Below are 23,007 nucleotides of genomic sequence, written 5' to 3' on the forward strand. Positions count from 1 at the left end.
CATTTTTTAAAACTATGTCTGGTTATGGAAAAAACAGTGAAGGCTTTGGAGTAGCAAGAGAGTTTAGTGTTCTACTTGTATAAGACTTTTTGTATAAAACATTGACCTTTAGTTACATGGTGCCCTTCATGAGATAAGCACCTCAAAAGTGTAGAAGGTTATTATTGTTAAATTTTTAATGCTGTTTTTGATCCTCAACAAAGGCATGTGGGGAAGGGGCATTTTTTTCCACTTAATTGGGAACTTGGCAAGTTTCACTGCTGGCAACCTCCCAACCCCATGTGTTATTGTTATTGACAATATTACACAAAAATATTGGTATCAGTCAAATTTTCCACATCAAAGCAGCACTAGTTGGTTTAGGTAAAAGCAGCCAATCAGGTACTGCTTCCTTTATGTGTATATTTTTCTATACAGTTCAATAGTTGGCTGTTTTGACAGTTTACACTGGCTTGTTCTCCCTGTTTAACAATAATAAAAAATTATTTTCTGAGATGCTACTTTCTTTGGATACCATCAACCCTCTGGGGTTGATGGCATCTTCGGCGATGCCGCGTATCTTTCTCATGTATTTCAGTTCATAACTCGCTGAAATCTTATTGTAGAAACATGAAAAAACATTGACTAAATATGTAATCTGTCTTCTTTTCAAAACATCCATTGTTGGAAGTGTTAAAGTTTTTGAAATCAGGTGAAATAGGCAAAAAAGTAAACCATCAGGTTTAGGGTTAGCACATCGGGGGCGTGTAGTATCGCTCACACATGAAAATCGCTATTCACATTCTAAATAGCCGCATTACCGTGTATTCAAATCGCATTCGCATGGTAATTTGGTGAACAATGCAACGGTGAAACGCGATCCAGACACATCCCCATCAGTGCCATAAAAGAGGGTGGGGGGGATGTGGCCAGGTGTGAATGGCTCATGCATACACGAGAGCTTCTACATATTCAATGGCAGGAGACCATAAATAGTGACATGAGTTAACTTTTTCTTATTTATTTATCAAACTGAAGGTACCAACAACACCATTTAGTCATCTTCATGTAGCCAAGACTTTGGGATGAGATATCTGGGACCAAAACAAACTTCCACCATTGCTTACTATGTACTTTTATAATGTTTCTGCAAGTATTCCAAATAGCATTTTGCAATGTTTATACTTTGATGTCAAATTACAAACTTCACATAAATCTCACATATTTAGAAAGTACACTAAGATTAAGATGAGTTTAATGCCAAAACAAATATATAACAAATAATTTAATTGCCATGAATTATGATATTCAATGAAATGTGTGACCATGCCCCAGTCAGTGAAAGTGTGTTCCCTACCTCTAGACCCCAGAGGGTTAATACTGTTCCCATTGGTTATATATTTATATTTAATTTGAATTGTGTAATCTGAATATGAAATGTTTGAATTGTGTTGAGGCCAATGAATTTAGATGCCCCTAGATTAAACCCAATCCACCATACCCTCATACCTCCTTCTTTTGTTGCGAATTCAGCGGTGTTGCTGTGTGGCCCCTCATACTGGCCATTGGCCACAACCATATACATCTTGTAGTTGCTGTAGGGCACAAGCCCTGTCAGGATACCCGAGGGTTGTGGGCTGCTGTTTTTGAAGCCCTTGGTCTTCTTCTCCTTGGTCACATGCAGGCCTTTCAGAATGCTACTCTCCCTCCAGTAGTACACCTGAATAGAAGCAACTTTATCAGTGTTTCCTTACCCCTCAGAACAGGGATGACATAATCCATGCTGCTCTCCCCATAACTCTATGCGGCATCAGGATGTAGAGCAGCATTTAGAATACAGTACATTAACTGGTCATCGGTGGACTAATTAAAATTGAATTCTTTCAGTGTTTTTGTCCATGGTGGAAACTCTTACCAAATTATTTTTTTTACCCTTTTTCAGAAGAGAGATTTTATTACAGAGTAAACATTTATTACAAAAAATGGATTTCAACTACTATTGTTCTATGAGTTTTTATTGATTGAAACTAAGATCAAGAAGCCACACATGCTAATTATCTCACAAGGTTAAGGACTCCAGTATGTGGCTGGTATCAGGCCTGCAATGGCAGCTTACTGTTGGGCCATTGAGAAAAAGGTCATTTTAAGTGGCTTATACACATATATATGTGTGTGTGTGTGTATTTGTATAAAAATGAAACTGCATTAAAGATTAAGTCTGAATAATTATACTTAAAAATGCATTATGTTCATGCAATGAAACACAGACATAAATTAAAAATTCAGACTGTTTCAAATGGGGACTCACCCTATATTCCTTTAATGCACCCATGATGGTGTTGGGAGCTACAGGAGACCAGTGCAAAGTCACTGTCGTGCTGTCAATCCCAGATACACGTAGATTGGCGGGGGGTGCAATGGGACCTAGAAGAAGCAATACTTATACTGTTGTGGTACGCATGGTCATTAATCCTCCTCTAAACAGAGCAACATGTAGCTGTGACAGCCGGGAGACAGGGTCAAGACTTTGGAGCAGTACTGAAACAGCTAAGATGCAATTAAGGGTGTTTTCATGCCAGCACCTTTCAGTCCATTTAAAATAGACACTGGTTCGATTTCCCCCTTGGTGTGATTCTTTTGGGCAGCTGTAAACACAGTAATTGCACTTAGGTGCAGACCAAAACAACTGTACGGAGACCATTAAGAGGAGGTGGTTTCGGTTGGTTCCCAAACGAACTCTGGAGCAGTTTGTTTGTGGTGCAAACGTGATCCGACCTAGCAACCCAACTTCCAGGTGTACTCCACAAGTTTGAGCTAAATGGCTCCCATAGCCAAGTGTGCTCTGCATGGAGGTATCAGTACATAAATATGAGAGATGTTCAACTGCATAGTCCAGGATACAGGACCTTCTTCCTGTATTTACTTTCTTGCTTCTGGAACAGACATATCTGACCAGTAAGCAAAATGAACATTTGTATGTGGTTTGTAGTGATGCATTGTTGTTTTGCTTGGGGTTTGGTAATAAAACATTGGTGTAAACCAACTGTTTTAAAAATACTGTAATAATAATAATAATGATAAAATAAAAGGCTTTATGTTTTGTGTCTGAGTATGTTTATTGTCTGCTTATAAGGTCTGAGCAATGTGACATACAGCTTCAGAAGTTGAGCATGATGTGGTCATTGTGGAAGTGGTCATTGTGGTCCTCACTTGTGACAGACATATTAATATACATATGAGATTGTGTAGCTATGTGTGACAGAAAACAATAAAACTCACGGTCCTCCCCTGAGTAGCCAGTGACCACGCTGGACTCTGGACCAAGCCCAAAGTCGTTGATTGCCTGGACCTTGATTTCATAGGGTACGTAAGTGCTGGTGTTGTGGATGACATGCTTGGACAATTTGGTGGTAGCATTTCTCCAGGTCTCTGGCACATCTTTACGACGCCATGACACCAGATATTGCAGGTTAGGTCCATTCCTCTCCATGTCTAGCAGAGGCTATGAAGAGATAAATGCCAGGCCAGCCCAACAAAGAATACTTTGTCACTCACTGCTAACTATGATCCTTTTGAAACTGTTACAAAAAAAGAAAATAGAGTTTACAAGCACCTTAACCTTATCATCGCTAGGCAGATGTAAATAATATTACCATAATAAAATAACAAAAATGTTAAATTTGTGGAATATAAGACTAAAGGAGTTACATAATTTTGTTTCGGAATTATATGTTGTAAGATTAATCCTATTACAATTTAGGATAGTAAAATCATCCACAGTTTAATTATTGATGTCTTACCTCCCAGCTGATCTCCATGTTTGTTTTTTTTGTGCCCACTCCTTGGAGCTCACCAGGGATGGCATCTGGTGCTACAACAATCAAAACATGCTCGTGTGATTTTCTTGGAAGCAACTTGCATACACACACACCCCATATACAGTGCTTAATTCAGTAAAAATGTTGCATATTCATGGGTTTCATAGCAAAAGTCGATTGACAAGCAATGTTTAACATATCTGCATGTCTTCCACATCGACATTTTCTGTTTATTAAGTGTTATAGTTTTTTGACTGTTGACTGCAATTGTAGTCATTAGCTCTCAAAGGGATATTAAAAGTGTTTAGTGTTTTTTCTTAGTGTAAAGGTGTTACCAATTAAAAATCACTCAATGAGTCTGCTTGTCAATTAACTTTTTAACTCAGAACAGCTCTTTTAGAACTATAATTTGGGATTCAATTCAGTGCTCTTTGAAATTAATGTTTTACTTAAAACCACTAGTTGTTTATGTGATTTATTTTTGTAAAAAAATGAATAAAGTAATGATTTTTGTTTTAAAACCAATATAGTTGCAATATTTTTTCCTAAATTAAGCAAGCCTCACAAGACTTTCTTTGAGCACAGTAAGAACATAAGAACATAAGAACTATACAAACGAGAGGAGGCCATTTGGCCCATCGAGCTCGCTTGGGGAGAACTTAACTAATAGCTCAGAGTTGTTAAAATCTTATCTAGCTCTGATTTAAAGGAACCCAAGGATTCAACTTGCACTACGTTATCAGGAAGACTATTCCATACTCTGACTACACGCTGTGTAAAGAAGTGCTTCCTTAAATCCAGTTTGAAATGTTCTCCCGCTAATTTCCACCTATGGCCACGAGTTCTTGTATTTGAACTAATGCTGAAGTAACTATTCAGTTGAACAGCATCCAAACCTGTTAGACTCTTATAGACCTGGATCATGTCCCCCCTCAGTCTCCTTTGCTTGAGGCTGAACAGATTTAGCTCAACTAACCTTTCCTCGTATGACATTCCAGGAATCATTCTTGTGGCCCTACGCTGCACCTTTTCTAAGGACGCAATGTCCTTTTTAAGTGGTGACCAAACCTGCACACAATATTCTAGGTGAGGTCTCACCAAGGAATTGTATACCTCCCTTGACTTAAACTCCACACACCTGGGGATATACCCCAAAATCCTATTGGCCTTTTTTATAGTAGCTTCCCCGCACTAAAACACTTATGTGTATATGTTTGAAATAAAGTTCACCCACAGTTTTCACTAAACTCCCCTTTTCCCAATCTTGTTCCCAGGTGGCTAACATACGTGCTCCACTGGTCTGGTAGCGTGGAGATGGGCGGCTCGGCTGGCTGGAGCCAATGGCATTGATGGCAATAACCCGGAACTGGTAGTTGACAAAGGCCGACAGGTGCAATATGGCAGAGTTGAGGTCACCAGGGCAACTTGACAAATTCTGCCATTTTCCAGGTTGCCAGCGGCCCTCCTCAAACTGGATGAGGAACTCTGGAGAAGTGTTGGAGGATGTGGGGTGAAAAAGACAAAAAAAAAGTAAATAAAGGAGTATTGCTATCACTAGCACTGTCACTAGAAGAATAAAGGCAGGCTTTCATAATTTGTTAAAGATATGTTTAGGGGTTGGAGGAAAAACAGCATTGAGTTTAATTGAGAAGGGAAGGTCTTACCTGTAATGGGACTGTTGTTATCATTTCCATGGATCCAGGTGAGTCGGACACTTCGCTCTGAAGGGTCTGATAGTTCTAGGTCCTTAGGGGGATCTGGGCGGTCTGTAAGGATTTAAACTTTTATTCCATATGGTCATTCACAGCTGATCAAAGTATTAGAAGATGATATGAGATAAGATGGGACTTTGTCATTGTATGTTTACAACAAAATTGTCTGTGGCAACATGCAGATAGAAATCAGTAGGTACTAAGATGAATTTACTTAAAACAAAATGCATTCATGATAATGTACAACCTAAAAGTATTCAAAGGCCAGCAATTAAAAATAGTACAGTCTGAAGACATTGCACAATCAAAGTGAATTTGATTAAAGTACTGTTGCTACATTAATACAATGCTGTGTATTGTCTCTATAGTACTCCATAATAATATGATAATAATAAAATGAAATATAATAATAATAAAAGTATCCAACTGCATTATGTAGTAAGGGATGCATGGAGAATGCTGAATGGAATATATTTCCTTCCAAAATAACTATGAGGGAGATGGAAACGACGGCTCTGTGGAAATAGCTTTTCTTCAGTCTTAGTGTGAGCTTTGATAGCTCTACATCTCTATCCTGATGGCAAGGTGACAAGTAGACTGTATCCAGGGTGTGTTGGGTCTTTGCTGATGTTAGTAGCCTTCTTGCACAGGTAGCTAACATATACCGTGTTCAAATTCGGAAGCATAGCTCCTATGATTCTCTGACCAGTTCTTGTCACATTAGGCCAGGTCTTTTCTGTTTTAGAAGGTGCAGCTGGCATACCACACCATGGCACAGTGGAAGAGGGTGATCTCTATGGTGCTGTGATAAAAGTTTTCCAGGAGCTGAGGGGGAAATTTGGCTTATTTGAGTTTGCTTAAGAAGAGCCTCTGGTGAGCTTTCTTCACCAGATGGGAAGTGTTAAGGGACCACAATAGGTGAATACTGTGAAATCCCAGGAGTCTGAATATGTTGATCCTTTCCACGTCTTCATATGGAGGGGGGAATGGGTGGTCTTTTTGGATCACCTGAAGTTCACAATGATTGCTTTGATGTTAGTGGTATTCAGGACCAGATAGTTGTCTGTATATCACTCAACCTGATGTTCGTCCTCCTCCCTGTAGTATGTCTCCATGTTGTTAGATATGAGTCCCACTATATTGCTGTCATCAGCAAACTTCATTACAATGTTAGAGGAGTGGGTAGGGGTGCAATCATGGGTGAATACAGTGAAGAGGGCTGGACTGAGCACATAACCTTGTGGCGTGCCTGTGTTTAGTATGAGGATTCAAGAGGTATGATTTCTTATTTTGACATGTTGTGATCTGTTGGTGAGGAAATCTAGGATCCATGAGTAGGGCTGAGTACTGTACTTCGGTACTTTTGTGGTATCGACCAAAATGCTGAGATTCTACCAAGGACTGAAAAACTAATTCTTTTTCAGTATGCCACATTCTGATACCCAAACAGTAAATCTCTCTGTCTGTGAGCTAATAATCATGCAGCAAATTGTGTAAAGATCTAAAGTCATTGATAATTGGTTGTCTAAAGTAACGTTATAGGAACACGTCATTTTGCGACCATTTTTGGAGACAGTACGACTAAATTTTATAACTAGACACAAAATGGCCCCTCATTTATGCCCAAATATACCCCCATATAGTGGCTGAACCCATTGTCATATATTACATGAAACACCTGGAGCGAGCAAGAATTGGTGTGTATGTACAGTATTTGTGGTGTTTTCTGTATATGCAAGAGGTGAATGTATATGCAAGAGTGTATGAGCGAGATCATTGAAACTCTGTCCGATTGCAATTCCTCGGAGACACTACTGTGGAGGCGCTTACAGCAGTTACTTGCTGAATGCTTGACCACAAGCATCGGCGCTAACATGAAAGTTGCACGGAAGTGCGCGAAAAGAGACAAAGCATATGGAATTGTTTTTGCACCTCAGTAAGATTGAATACCTTTTTGGTTGCGTTTTCATATATTGCCAGTGCTGGCAGTGAAACATAGCAGCACTTATTAGTGGGATTAATGTTACATTGTTTTTTATTCTGTGGAAAATGAAAGCTTGATCTGATGGCCAGATTTAATAATGAGTTATAAACATCGGGTTGTATTAATAAAATATAAATAAAAGGCTGTGTCCCGTTATGATCATAATCAATCCTCCCAGTAATGACTGTACCAGTTTATGAGGTAATAATGTATTATAATCAGAGCTAAGGTTAATGAATATCATTCTTATGTGTTGCAATGAAGTGCAATAGAGACAGCATCCTCTGTCAATGAAAAACCCACAAAAGAGCCCACTAAGCAAACTGGTGATTGTACAGATTCATTGGGATGATGGTCTTAATGTATGCTACCATAAGTCTGTCAAAGCACTTCATGACAACTGGGGTTAAGGAAACTGAGTTGTACTCATTCAAGCACTTAACTTTTTGGGCACAGGAACGATGATCATAAATTTTAGGAAGAGATTGAAAATGCTGTTAAACACCCCTACTAACTGATTAGCACAAACTTTCAGTATGCAGTCTGAGACCCTGTCTGGTCCTGTTGCTTTGTTGGTGTCTATTTTCATCAGAGTGAATCTCACCTGGTGCTGCTGTAGGACTAATACATGCTCATGCTTTGTGTGGTGCCATTTGAGCTCCAACTGTATTGTTTTGGTAGTCAAAGCAGGCAAAGGACTGGTTAAGAGTGTCAGGTACTGCAGCATCTTCGCTGATCTGTGTGGTACTGTTCTTGTATTCTGTCATGATTTTAATACTGTTCCAAATACTGTGGGGATTGTTTTTCAAAATGCCCCTCAATGTGCTTTTTGTACCTCCATTTGGCTTCTCTGATGTCCTTCATTAGTTCTGTATGGGCACTTCTGTAGGCTAACGTGTTTCCTGTCTTGAAGGCAGCATCACATACCTTGGGGAAGATGGTGGCGCAGGAGGTAGTGCTATCGTTCGGCAATTGAGCCCTGGTTCTTTCTGACCCCATCAAAGTGTCCTTGAGCAAGACACTGAACCCCACCCCCACCAGCCTCTGCCACCGGTGTATGAATGTGAGTGTGGATGGGTGAATGTGAGGCATAAATTGTAAAGTGCTTTGAGTACTCGTAGGAGTAGAAAAGCGCTATATAAATGCAGTCCATTTACCATTTGAGCAAGTATTAGACCTTACTTTTCTGTCCAACTATGACTTCCAGTTTGAAAACACTTTGATGGTTTTGGTGGTCAGGTTGCAGAAATTTATGTAGGCTAACACAGATGAAGTGCATTCCTCCAAGTCTGGTCCTTGTCCAAACACATGCCAGTCAGTAATCTCAAAGCAGGCCGGCCGTCGTGATGTGGCTTCGTCTCTCCAGACTTGAACAGTTGTAATAGCTGGTTTTCTTCTGCAGATCAGAGGTTTGTATGCAGGGATCTTCATCATTGAGATGTGGTCCGATAGTCTGGGGTGGCTTTTTATGCCCCAGGAATATTTATGCACCCTTGGTCGAGGATGTTTCTGTCTCTGGGTGGGAAGTTATATTTTTACAGAATTTGGGCAGTACCGTCTATAGTTCTGTTTCATTTGCCACAATCACATCTCCATCTGGGTCAGCTGACTGTTAATAGCATCATACTGTTTCTTCAGGGCTAGCTTAGCATTGGTATGAGGTGGTATGTAAACAGCCGTGATTATCACATTAGTAAAGTCCCTCGGTAAAAAGTCTGTATTTCAATGACAGGTATTCTATATCTGGGGAACAATGTGTCCCAATAATGTCCAAGGCACTGCCCAATAAGTACATGCACTATGAATTATTGAGACCAATCACAACAATGACAGATGTAAGTGCAAAGAATGTTACCTGGTACAAGGGCACTACGGTTTGAAGACGGAAAGGAATCATAACCTGTGTAACAAAGGTTCAATTCAAAGGGTTAGTGTGTGTGTGTGTGTGTGTGTGTGTGCGTGTGTGTGTGTATATATGCATAAATACATACACACACGACTGATTTTAGACAGACAACACAACAGGAACCATCAACATGACACAACACAATTTGGGGTCATTAAAATCCAAGGTGTATGAAGTCAATTTACCAACAGAGTTGTCAGTGTCTTTGAAAATGATTCTGTTACACAATAGGAAAATTAATAATGACATGGTTTATTGAAAGATGTCAGTATGAAGATTTTAGTTCTATGATAATAGCTGGGAATGGAGGGTTGAGTGTAATAACTTATATGCTTATTCAACTGAATAAAATACTAAATATGCATTTTCATACATACAATTTTTTGACAAACTCAATTCACTAAAAAGTCATAAAACGAGTTCACCAGGGAAAACTTCTATCAGCTGCAAACTATTCAAATATTTCAGCATAATCATGCTGCATACATATACAACATCTATTTGTGTGATTATCTGTATGATTATCTGAGTGTTTGCACATTTATGTAGCCTCAAACGAATACAGATATACTGATACCAAGAACGGTGAGGCGAGCAGATGCGAAGTCTTCATCCAGCTCAGTTTTGGCAGTACATGAATAAGTCCCCTCATCCGAATCAAGAACATTGAAGATAGAAAGGGAGTCCTCCTCCTTCTTCAGCCTAGCACAGGAAACAAGAAAGAGAATAATCAGCAGCTAAGACTGTGGGATTTAGGAAATCAATATGCTAATAACGTTCTTTTGATAGTTCCCAAGATTAAGGGCAAAATTATCTAACTTTTTAAATCAGGATACAGAAGTACTCACTTAGTGGAATGATTTAACTCCACTCAAACTATAAGCTAATTGAACACTGTTCTATGTTATGTACATAATTAGTTGGTGTGCATAGGTTTTGTTAAACAGCCTCTGTTTTCCCAAAATAAAACAGGGTCACTGATGATCAATGTACTATAAGTCATCACCTCCATCCAATCGTAAGGGGCTTGTCATCCTTGGCCCAGGTAACAGCAATTGGAAGGCTGACATCATACTTGACCCGACAGTCAAAGCGGGCTACACTTCCTCGGTTCACTGTCTGGTGTTCTGGGGCACGAACAATCCGTGTGGGCTCTAAAATGGATCGAAGATCCAATATACTCAAAAGACATACATTAAAGCATTTATATTACATATATGCAAATTTTACATACTTTGTATCTAAAACAGTGGTATCAGATAATATCTGAGCATCTCTCCATGAGACATACCTTTGACCTCCAGCCGAACCTGGTTTTCTGCCTTTCCAAGGATGTTACTGGCTACACAGGTATACGTACCCTGGTCTTCAACCCGGGCACGACTTATCTCTAAGGTGCCATTCAGATAGGCTTTGTAATGCCCACCATCTAGGCCACTGCCTTGCCCATTCTTAAACCTGCATCCCACACACAAACAAATGTAGGAAATAAAGCATGCATATACAAAAGTAAATTACCGTAAGACATCATTATCAAATCTGAACGATCAGAGTGAATAAAATACCTTTGCAATATTGTGCCATTATTTCAAAATTAATCTACATATTACTCCGATGCTCTGTAGAAAATCTAGTGAATTCATTCTGGTAGTGTCTAACAAAACCCACAATATCAATCTCACCAGCGTAGTTCTGGAAGTGGTGAGCCAAAGTACGGGCAGTCCAAGAAAGTGCGGTTATTCTCAGTCACCTTGATGAGTTGGTTTTTAGGGCCAAGCATCCGTGGCGCCATATCTGTACAGATTAAGAACAAACTGAGGGGTTATGCAGACCCATTTTAATTACCGGCCCTTACATTTAATTACTCAGAATATACTCCCTTTTCCCCACATTCTTCATTACTTTAAGCATATCCTGGCCCTCAAATATTCTTCTGTCTCACCTAAAATGTTGACAAAAGCATTGACCAGCAAATAGCCGTGCACATTGGAGGCATTGCACTGGTACACTGCGCTGCTGCCGATCTGCACTGTTCGGAAGATGATAGTGTCACCCACTACTTGCCGACTTGGATTTGGCAGGGAACCTTAAAGGAGGATGAGATGTTCCATTTTTTTGTACCTTAATCACAATTAATTCATTTTAACTTTGATTATATATGATTATATGTAAAACAGCCATTTCAACAAAGTCCATCATTCAAAAAGGGACCCTCTGCAGTATTTTACATGTGTGTTTTTAGATAATCTGTATTTCGACAGAACATTTTCTGAGAATTCCACAATGAGTGAACAACTAGTGAACAACTAGTGCAGTGCTATAGGTAATCCTTTCCATGACACACACTCTCAATGGCTTCTCCATTCACCAGCCACTGGATGCTGGGTTTGGGGTTGCCGTTGGCCCGGCATACCAGCCGGCCACTCTCATCTGGAGCCAGAACCAGGTTTTGTGGCTTATCCAACCAGTAGGGGGCAGCTATAAAGCAGATAACAGAAAACTGGTCAAATTAGTATTTAGACACTGTTTTGTTAGTTTACCACTGTGTATATTTATATGTCTTACTCTGAGATAACATAACAGCATCATAAAACAGGTGTAAAAACGACTGACCTTTGACCTGTACAGAGATGGAGTGACGAATGCTGCCTATCTTGTTGTTGGCCATGCAGATATACTCCCCTGAGTCCTCCTCAGATACGCTCACAATGTGCAATGTTTTGTTAAAATTCTCTAGCTTCACCTTCTGTCCAGGCAGGTCCCCACCCTTCTTAAACCATTTGATATTTGGGGTTGGGCTACAGGAAGACAGTAGAATACTTTTCTGACACAGAAAAAATGTCAGCTAAGTAAAAATAAGTCTCATAAATCCTAAATAACTTGAACCTCACCCATCATACACAGCAAAAATTTTCATATATAATTCAGAGTACCATGTGTAGGTACTTTGCAATGTTTTGTGATATAGTATACTAGTAATATTATCTGTACATATGTGTTTATGTTGTTGTGCTCAGTGAGGTATTGATGTCACACAGCAGCAGAACATAATGGCAAAAGCAGGAACTTACAATCCAGCAGCAATGCACTCCAGTAACAGTTCCTCCCCACGTAGAACCATCTTGGAGCTAGATGATCCTGTTGGAGACAAGAATGTGGGCGTAGTCTCAGCCACCCCACGGGCTAAGGACAGAACAGTAAAAAGAAACAAATCACTGGTCAGTACCAACAGAGAGGCCAAAGACATCACTCCAGACATCTCTATTTTGTAATGCTCAATCTGTGTTAATGCATTTTCTGCATAACTAATAATTGACATAGATTATATGTTCACATTTAAATATTAAACATTAAGTTGATTCAGGTGTTTTAAGGAATCTTTCTTTGACTGTCTTTAATAGGGTATTTTTTTCTTATTTTATGCTGTTGTTGAGGCTCTGGCAGAATCATCAGATGCTAGCAAGTTGCTGCTCAGATTTCAGGTTCTAATAGTTTTTTTGTCAGATTGGGTCCTGTCTACTAGTCCACAGTAGCTTGGACTGCCATCTCCAAATTCCTAGTTAGCAGGAATTCTATTTGCTGCTTTTCCCTGGTTCCTGCTTACTTGTCAGTTCCTATTTCCTGGTTCCTACCTCCTGGTCAATTTTCTCTTGGTTACAGTCTCTTATGTTCATCAATCTTCCACACTTGAGTCATCCCCTGCACATTTTGTTCGTGAGCCATTTGTACACATTTGCTTGTTTAGTGTTAGTTTTTTATTTTTATTTTTCCTCTGAGGCTGTCAAGAATTGCTCCTTGACAGGAGGGTTATGTTACCTGACCATAGACACTAACATTTGCCCACTCAAAGAATAATGAAAACTATCCCTGTAATTTTGCTTGACTTGGAAGTACTGGGTCAAGGAGTTGAACAGCAAGCCTTTCTCAGTTTTTTTGTGGGGTTTTCTTGACAACATGGATATACTTGTGAGAACCTATGTATAATATATCGGCTGGATTTCTGATACCAGTTTGCTCTTATTTTAAGTTCTGCCTCCTTAAGTCCTCTTGGTTCCTGATTCCTGGTTCTCATCTTTATTCTTCAACAATCCTATATACTTGAGGCTTCCCCTGCACATCTCAGATTCAGAGTCAAATTCAGATCCTTTATTGCCATTGTACAGAGTTCAATGAAATTTTAGCAGCAGTCCAATCTGTGCATTCACACAAACAAGTAATATGAACAATAGGATATAAAACATCACACAGAACATAATAAATACTAGCATAAACTCATTGTAGACCATAAATAGAAGAGTAAGGTGCAATAAATGCAATTACCAGTACGATTAATACAGAAAAAGTGCAGCTGGATGTAAACATTGCAGCGTTGTTTAAAGTAAGCATAGTGACAAAAACTGACATATGAAAATTATTAGACCTAGGACATCACACAAAACATGACATAATAACATATGTTAGAATAACACAATAAATTAGAATACTGCAGTAAGGTTGCTGTAGACCCCAGGTTGGCATCATAGTGGCATCAAATGATAGTGTTCATTTCATGTATGGCTCTGGGGTATAAGCTCTTCTTTAGTCTGTTTGTCTGTGAAATGATGGACCTGAACCATCTACCAGGGGGCAGCAACTCCAAATGATGTCCAGGGTGGGAAGGGTCCTTTGATATAGATATGTGTTCTAGTTTAATTCTAAATAACTAAGTTTACTGCACACTTTATAAAAACAATATGTTCAAGGAAGTTGTATCATTAATATTGTGGTTTAACTTGTATCTTGTGTTACAACCCCTGGTCATAAGAGCTTTGACTAGACTAGCCTTTCACACATTTTGAGCTTATAGCCTGTGAGGGAACTGCTGATTTGCCCACCAGAAGGATGTGCCACCTCCCTCAAGGAAAGGACTGGCTACTTCTCCAGATAAAAAAAGACCAGTCTTATTACAGTTGACTTTGTAATGTAGAGACAATATCATTGTGGCAGTTGCAATTCTAATTCTGCTTAGATTTTGTTCAGTTCTGATTAGGTGGTCTTATTCTATTTAGTTTGGTTGCATTTCTTAAACATGTGAAATGGTTCTCCAGCCAAGGCTCATATTGGTCTTCGAACTCCCTCTCTGTTTTTTGTAAACCTCAGGTCCGGATCTTGGAGTTATTTTTGAAAGAAACCACTTTTGAGAAACAGATTAACTCTGTAGTCAAGAGTAGTTTTTTGCAGCTCCATCTTTCAGCAAAGGTCAAGCCTTTTTTTATCTTCTAGAGATCTTGAGAAAGCTACTCATGTGTTTATGTTTTCTCAGCTTGATTATTACAACTCATTGTATTCTTGGATCAGTAAATCCGTGATACATGGGTTACAGTTGGTTCAGAATGCAGCTGCTTGTTTTTTGGTTGGGGCAAGAAAGTCTGATTCTGTTTCTCCAATACAGTGGTACCTCGGTTCTCGAACTTAATCCGTTCTGGACTCTGGATAGAATCCTAAAAAGTTCGAGCTCTGATCGAATTTTTCCCATAAGAAATAATGCAAAACCAATTAATTGGTTCCCGGCCCCCCAAAATGACACCTAAATATGTTATTTATTTTTTTACCATTTAAACACAAAATGAGCAGGATAAAACAAGAAGAGCATTTTTTTCTTAATGGCTTCCAAAACGATAAAGATCTTATGGTGCATTCCATTTGCCCTTGGAACTTGGATTCCGAGTTTTGAAGCCGGAAGTGACGACATGCGCGCTCCCGTTTCTCGGAGATCCGAGAAATATCTCGGATAACGCAGAGGATCCCAAGTTCAGAATCCAAGATGGCTGCGCCCTTTATCAACAGAAGGTAAAGTTGTAGTTTTATCCTGTTTAAGCACTATTTCTCATTTATGGCTCATTAAATCGGTCGCACACACTATACCGTCCAACTTTTCTGTGGACGTGTTCTTACGGAGTTTTATACGTGAAGCACCGCGCGTAATGTGTTATCAAGTGATATTGCTAACAATGGCAATTAACCGGGCTAGAATTGGATTTTATGATTAGTCAAATTATTTGTCGGATTTAAGGTAGTTCGGGCTAATTGTAAGTGAACAAAGATAAAGGCCATTTAAACTGAGGTACCTTAAATCCGACAAGTTGTCCGGCTAAGCAAAAAATCTTGCCTTTTCATATGGGTCCATGGTATTGCTACTTCTGTGGCAAATAGAATGTATCCGACTCGGTTTTCCCGAGTTTTTAGCAGATGTGACGTAATATCGGAATCCGAAAATCGGATCCCGAGGTAAATGGAATGCAGCATTATCCCATTACCCCTGTCCTGCCCCGATTGTCTGCTCCTTCCATGTGCCACGCCCCCTCGTTAGCCTCGTGTGGGATACCCATGTGATCAGCTGTTTATAGTTGTCGTTATTAGTCCTCTGTATTTAGTTCGCGTTTCAGTTTGTTTCCTCAGTCCGCTCATTGGGTGCGTTCGACTTTCTTACAGCGCTGGCTTAAAGCAACGCATTCTGATCGTGACGCAATGCATTACGGTTAGATGCATTGCGACCTCTCACCCGGCTGCACAAACTGGAACCGCCTCCGTGACAACACACCTTTGCCCTTATTGGCTGAAGAGTTTAGTTACATGCATGACGTTTGTATCCCAGGCAGTTCCGATGCGTAATCTGCTATTTCTCCCAAATATCACGTAAAGCAGTGAGAACTGGTTTTCAGTTAATTTACCTGGTGAAATAAAGTTTAAATAAATGACATAAATGCTCTAATAGTACACGTAAGTTAGTGGTTTATTTATTGTTAGTTACTGTAATATCGCGCTGCTTTATTTGGTTAATCGTCCAGTCTGTGAAGAAGGCATTCAAGTAAGAATTGCATTGTAGTATGACTCATTTCCTGGCGCGTACAATTTATATTAGGTCAGCGTTCACGGTTCGACTTCTGATATTCAGATCGAGTTCTAGTTCAAACTGGTTTGTTCGACTTTCAAGAAATTCGAGTTCTAGTGAGTTCGAGAACCGAGGTACCACTGTACTAGCTTTTTTACATTGGCTGCCTATCAGTTGTCACACTGATTTCAAAATTTTGTTGCTATTTTATAAATTATTTCATGGGTATGCTCCTGCCTGTTTATCTGAAATGTGTGTTTTACACTAACCTTTCAGAGAGATTTGATCTTCTGGTCAGTTGTCTCTTGTGGTCCCTCATATTAGGTGTAAAATTAAGGGAGACAGGGCTTTTGCAGCTGCTGTACCTCGCCTGTGGAATTATTAACTGTATTACATAAAGGAGTCACCTACAACTGAACTGTGTAAAACGAGGCTGAGGACTCATTTCTATTCTCTAGCTACCTTCAGTAGTACCTTTGATTTGTCTTTGTTTCAACTCACTGCTGGTTGTTTTGTGTTTTATTGTAATAAATTTCTATCTTATTTTTACTTCTGTTCATTTGTTTCTATTTTTCTATTTATTAAATGAGCCATTAAATTACATCTATTTTTCATTTAGCAGAAGCTGATGAGAGAATCAGACCCCAGGCCTGCGAGTGACAAGTAGGGAAACTAACCACTATACTACCAAGGATCAGCACATTATAGAATATGTGTATTAATAACATATAAGCATTAAATTTACCAGTTACAATTCACCATGTCTTTTTTTTGGAGCTGACTATCACAGCTACTACTCAGCACATTCTCAACAGTCTTTGAACTGCCTTAAGAAGTAAGTACTATAAATGTGGAAACAAGCTTAAAACATTCTGAGTGACAACACTTACAGTATTAGCAACTTTGCAAAAATAATAAGCATGCGTTGATTATAATACAGTAGAACTGGTGACACTGAGCCCAATTCAGTTTTACTGTATAGTGCCTAAATGAGGCTGCGATTAAGTCTAATACAACACACATCTTGATAGAGAACTTTCGCCAAAAAAAAAAAAGATGCACGCAAACCTCGACTGTAACTTTATCACTATGCAACCCATAATGCGCAGTGCTTCAGTTTGGTTTGAAACTGCAAATGAAACAATAGAGGATCTCTGTGGGGAATGAAACTTCTTTTGTCACCAGTTACAAACTAAGCGAGGTTTCATCTGAAACTGCCCTTTGTACCTGACGTGTACTTCAAAGCCTCATAATATTATGTGATGCAGACTTGCTACCTTAAAACTTATATACTTGTGCATATACGTACTTGTGTATATGACCTTTGTTTTGTATTGCTTATCTTTATTTTATTTTTATGTTATTTTTGTATAAGTTGTGTCCTCTTTTTGTATCAGACAGTGAGAGTGAGTGCTTTTTGTTTTGTATCATTTTCTTCATTGTTTGATTAGAAATGGAGTTGTGCAAGTATATATTTATAAGCCACTTGTGCTTGTGGTGTTTCTTAAATTTGATCAAATTACGCAGCCTTTTTGTTTGAATCAGACAATGTGTGCTTATGCATTGTTTTTATGTTCATACTCCTAGACACAGAAGGGTTGTAACACTTTTATGAAATTAGTAAAAAATTATCATCACTGATTTGTTTCACAAAAAAATGTGCTTTCAGACTCAGAGGTACTTGGTTGACTGGTGGCTTATTGCTATGAGGCGAGTTGTGAATTCCTTTGGTGCCATTTTTAAAAAGATAACATTGAGGAAAAAGAAATCTAATTTTGGTGTGATAAACTGAACAGCACCTGGATAAACTATGTAGAGAATGGGAGTGTTAGTAAATATGCATACTAGAAGTAAACATACTCTGTTAAATACACTAATTGCACATCTGATAGCTTGACAATGCAGCAAATGCCTAAAGGAACACAGTGATATGTGTCTACCTGACTGCTTTATACAATAAACTACAAAATTTCTTCACGTTCTGTACAACACACCGCAAATGCAGGCTATAATTGAACTCTTACCAGAAAGACAAATGTTTTTTTATGAACCAGACAAAAAAAATGAGGTTAATATGAACTGTATAATATAAGATTAATATGAACTCTATAATTAATATTACAAAAAAGTTTTATAGTGATGTGGGACTGTAAGGATGAAAATATGTGCACGCTTAGATTATTAGCATTGCACGACTCCCTCGTCCTTGTAAGGGGAATAATAATGCCTATTGTTAGAGGTGTTAAGAAAAGCTTCAAAAATTAGCCATTCTTCAGACACAGCTTTCATATATTATGCTGAGGCTAGGGTTGGGGCGTCATTGTCTCAAGCCTTTGAGGGGCATGTAGGAAGACTTGGCCACTGTGTGTTTAGCAGTTGCACATGGACCAACAGTGCCACACACAATGTAGCCTGTCTTTGGGCCTCAATGGCCCATGTCTTTTTCCAGGCAGAGGAGGCTGAGGCATGCTTTGGAAGTGTGCTGATGATGGGGCCTTATGCTGTACACAAGACCCACATCTGCATGGACAGAATCAAATGGATTCAAAGCCCTCACTGGGCCAAGGCTGGCTAACTGTGGCCAGCGAAAGGTCTCATTCTGTCTTAAGCTGGTTCCTATTATTTTCTTTAATGTAAGATGACAGCTATTGCCCTTGAGAACTTAGAATAGAAGAGGTACTTTATTCAATTCTGCAAGGAAACTGGGGAGTTCTTGTACATCCTATCTTACTCTCCATGTAAGAGACAAACACAAATGTACATATACAGGTGAGAGAAAGTTTTAAAGTCAGTATGTAGGGTCAGCCAGCATCCAGCACCCCTGGAGCAGTTGACATGATTATTGTGTAATTACTCAGGTTATATTATTGCTCTGCATGCTACAGGATTTGAAACCATAGCCATCCACAGATCCCTAACCCACTGAGCTACACACTAGCCCCAAGTTGACAGATATGCAGGTACCTTGTAAAACTGACTGGATTTTAGGTTTATTTGTGCCACTATTTTTGTATTTTTGTAAAAAAAATATATATTTACTATTTTTGTGTGCAGTATTGAATGAGTAATGAACTTCCTCCCAAATATCTAAATGATTCAAGGTACAGCTGGACTGCTGATATAAGTCTTGCTATATTCGCTAGACACCAGTAGCTGGCAAATATGAAAGCATTTTTGGTGGGAGTTTCTGGGAATGATCTTTCTCACAGCTGCTAGGTTATGTCTGGGTGCTTGGTTGGATGGTTAGAACTACTGGTTAGAGCTCAGGGCAATGAGCAGGTTATAAGGTGCTAGGTAGTTAGTCTCTTTATCTGGAAAATGATGCAGAGACTCACCACTGTATGAGTCAGTTTGGTTGAGAGAAGAAACACCTGATGTGTCGTTATAGGTCTCCTCTGTAACACATTCAACACCAAAACCATCAACAGCCAAAGGAGCAAAACCAACACTCAAACAACTGTGCACATGAATGAGGTGTTTTTTTCAAGAGAATAAACTAGGGCTGCTGTAATTAGTCAATGCTGAAAATGCATTGACATCAATATTTAAAATCAATGCATCTTTTTAAAATTATTTTAATGGAATTACCTTTATGATTTCTAAAATGATTCAGTTTATTACAACAATTGTTTTCCTTTGATATGCAATCATCTGAGTGATTCAAATTACCACTAAATAAAGAAGTGGTTTGTACACTGTGCAGAATTTCAATGGCATATCATGGCGGCACTAGCGCTATGCACAAGCACCTGAAGAAGGAAACACACAAACAGTATTCTGGATGGACCGCCAGAAAAGGGCAAAACCACCCTGTTGTCTATTCATGTTTATTAAATTACCATTTGTACAGAGTAGGGGATTTTCTAGCTATTTAAAAGATCAGGGGCTAAGTTAAGTTTACCTGGGGTTTGACTTTTTTTATTTTGAAGAAAGATTGTCATCGGGCTAAAATATTCGGGGCTATAGCCTCAAGTGATTGGATCTTTTTAAATATCTTTTGTTCTTGTAGCTGCTAAATGTACTCATTATTAAAGCCATACAGTTTTCTGCCTGCTACCTTAGAATCTTCATTGAATGAATGTTAGAGAAATGTTTAGGCAAAAATCTGGGCTTATTCTACACCACACTTGATGGTGCCGGTGTATGTGTTCATGCATGCTGGGCTTATTGGGACCAGTGTCATTACCGTAAACTAAAAGTGAAACAAAAATAGACACTAAATAAAAGAAAATAATTTGTCAAATGAAAACTATATTTACCAAAAAAAAGTGCCAGATTTAAATCAGCAAAAAGTATGGCCACACCACCAACATATTTTAACGTTGTTCATCCACAATTTCTCCTCTTTTAAAAAAGCTGTCCCTTTTTTCACTGCGGCTTCAGTGCTTATCGCTTCTATGATTTACCAAAACAGTAGCACGTGGTACTTTGCTAAACGAATTTAATAAGCATAAATATAGGTCGAATTTATACAGATTACTTACTTTTGGACATCACAATATTAATATATATACTATTAATCTGCTTATCCAATTGTGGGTGAAAAATAACGTCCATATGGTGCCAGCATCCATTATCTAAAGCCCTGCAATAACAACAGTTTGTTATTGTCAAAATAAAAATTTTAACTTAAATGGTAAACTTGATTTTCTGGAGGAAAATTAATCGTTTAGATTAATCAACCAATCAGTAAAATAGTCTATAAATTAATTCATAGTCTTTAGTAGCAGCCCTAGAATGAACAAACCATCTACCTGCTGTTTAAGAATTTAAAAGTAAGACTGCATCATAACAATCATAATGAATTCAATTCTGTCTATATCCCATCAAATCCAAATTCCTACTACCGAGTATATACCTGCAGCAAAAAACACCGCTATAGCCATAGTTATTTTTTAGCCGATCAGAATTTCCTGGCAAAATGCACCTTAAATGCCACAGGGAGACTTCCAGAGAAAAAAACAACAACAATAGAGCTCATTGCTCATCTAGATACAGTTTATGCTAGACATTTATGTAAGATGGCCAGCAACATTATCAAGAACTCAACCCAACCAGACCACAAACTGTTTGCTCCTCTCCCATAGGGAAAATGATACAAGACCATCAGGATATGTACCAACGGCCTACAGCCTCTTCCCCAGAGATGTAGCCTGTATCACACCCCCTTTCCCACACAACCACACACCACAAATGGTCACCTTTGTACCTTTTCCTTGGAGTGGTAACTACATACCAAGTGCAGGGCTGCAATGTACATAGAGCCTATTGCAGGAAGCACTGCATGCAAGCAGGGGATGTCAGCCCTTCAAGGGCACACACTCAAAGTCAAACACCATGGAGTGACAGACAGAAATTCATCAAACTGCATGTCTTCAATATGTGGGAGGAAATCCAAGTCATTATGGAGGAGTGAAATGTATTGCTGTCCACTAAGTCACTGAACTGTCCCTGGTGTATTATTATTATACTCTATGTCATTGATAGCTCACCTTTACATGCAAATAAATATACAGTCAACATACAAATGTAGATAATCCTTAGAACCTGACTTCTGTGATGTAAACTGCCATAGCAAGGAAATACCCCTAGATGGCCATACATCACATGCAATCTGCATGTCACTGAAAGACACCATAAAAAGTAGAAGAATGTCTACAGATCCTGTGGATACAGACAGCCAAAGCATCAACATTCAGTATTCAGCTACAAATAAGCAGTCATGCATGAGGTATAATAGCCAAGACTCACTTGTGAGCACTTTGAGCGTGAAAGGATTCTTCTGTTGGATGGTATGGGTGAATAAGAATCGGGCATTGCAGCTGTAGTCTGTTGCAGCATCCCTTGCCAGGACATTGGAGAAGTACAGGTCACCATTCAACCCCATGGACACCCGCTGGTCCTGAGTGATAGGCTGCATGGCTTTAAATAAATTGATAGAATCAGACTGAAATTATGCTACCAATAATGTCAGAACTACATATAAATAATAAAAAAACACATTATTCTGTCTCAGTTTGCGGAATACTGTGCTGTAGAGTGCTATAGTGTTACATACAGTGCTTGACAAAAGTCTTGTCACTTAACCAAGTTGTAGGAACAATAAATAATAACTTGACCTGTAGTTAATCAGTTGGAATCAGAAATGGCTTATAAGAAAGGCAAAGCCCTCTAGATTATGCTTATTATACCAAAATAAAGTTTTTCATCATTCATTGAGTTTTGTCATGTAATTAGGACAAAAAGGTCAACTTTTGCCTGGACAAAAGTCTTGTCATATACAAAAATAATGTAGAAATTATACATATACTTTATTTAGAATACACAAACATGCTACAATAACATCAGAACATAAAGTCATGATGCCTTGGAAAAAAGAATTAATAACATGTATGACTTCCATGAGCTTGGAGGACGGCATCCATACGTCTTGGCAATGACTGAAATAACTTGTTGATGAAGTCATCTGGAATGGCAAAGAAAGCAGTCTTGCAGGACTCCCAGAATTGATGTAGATTCTTTGGTTTCATCTTCCAAGCCTCCTCCTTCATCCTACCCCAGACATGCTCAATAATGTTCATGTCTGGTGACTGGGCTGGCCAATCCTGGAGCACCTTGATCCTCGTCAGTTTCAGGAACTTCAATGTTGCGGCTGAAGTATGACAAGGAGCGCCATCCTGCTGCAGAATTTGCCCCCTCTTATGGTTTGGAATGTAATGGGCAGCAAGAATGTCTTG

At 38.9% G+C, this 23,007-nt stretch overlaps 1 protein-coding gene across 29 annotated transcripts in view; it reads right to left on the minus strand.

Annotated features, from left to right (window-relative positions):
- Positions 1-23,007, minus strand: part of nfasca (neurofascin homolog (chicken) a) — a 133,113-nt gene that overhangs the window by 22,657 nt on the left and 87,449 nt on the right. For 19 of the 29 annotated variants that reach the window (XR_011992748.1, XR_011992749.1, XM_072715806.1 and 16 more), the window contains 17 exons: positions 22,022-22,192; positions 19,606-19,665; positions 12,471-12,582; positions 12,013-12,197; positions 11,746-11,877; positions 11,342-11,485; positions 11,082-11,193; positions 10,691-10,857; positions 10,406-10,553; positions 9,977-10,101; positions 9,349-9,393; positions 5,462-5,563; positions 5,085-5,282; positions 3,780-3,850; positions 3,259-3,481; positions 2,288-2,403; positions 1,489-1,699 (listed from right to left, as the gene is read on the minus strand). Coding sequence is in view for 27 of the 29 variants with exons in the window: in XM_072715806.1 (XP_072571907.1) it covers positions 1,489-1,699; positions 2,288-2,403; positions 3,259-3,481; positions 3,780-3,850; positions 5,085-5,282; positions 5,462-5,563; positions 9,349-9,393; positions 9,977-10,101; positions 10,406-10,553; positions 10,691-10,857; positions 11,082-11,193; positions 11,342-11,485; positions 11,746-11,877; positions 12,013-12,197; positions 12,471-12,582; positions 19,606-19,665; positions 22,022-22,192 (2,322 nt within the window). In the remaining 2 variants the exon portion in view is untranslated. The remainder of the gene's footprint in view (positions 1-1,488; positions 1,700-2,287; positions 2,404-3,258; positions 3,482-3,779; positions 3,851-5,084; positions 5,283-5,461; positions 5,564-9,348; positions 9,394-9,976; positions 10,102-10,405; positions 10,554-10,690; positions 10,858-11,081; positions 11,194-11,341; positions 11,486-11,745; positions 11,878-12,012; positions 12,198-12,470; positions 12,583-19,605; positions 19,666-22,021; positions 22,193-23,007) is intronic. The other 10 variants (XM_072715831.1, XM_072715825.1, XM_072715824.1 and 7 more) reach the window with 3 other exon arrangements.

This window comes from Paramormyrops kingsleyae, chromosome 8 (genome assembly GCF_048594095.1).
Source record: "Paramormyrops kingsleyae isolate MSU_618 chromosome 8, PKINGS_0.4, whole genome shotgun sequence".
NCBI lineage: Eukaryota > Metazoa > Chordata > Actinopteri > Osteoglossiformes > Mormyridae > Paramormyrops > Paramormyrops kingsleyae.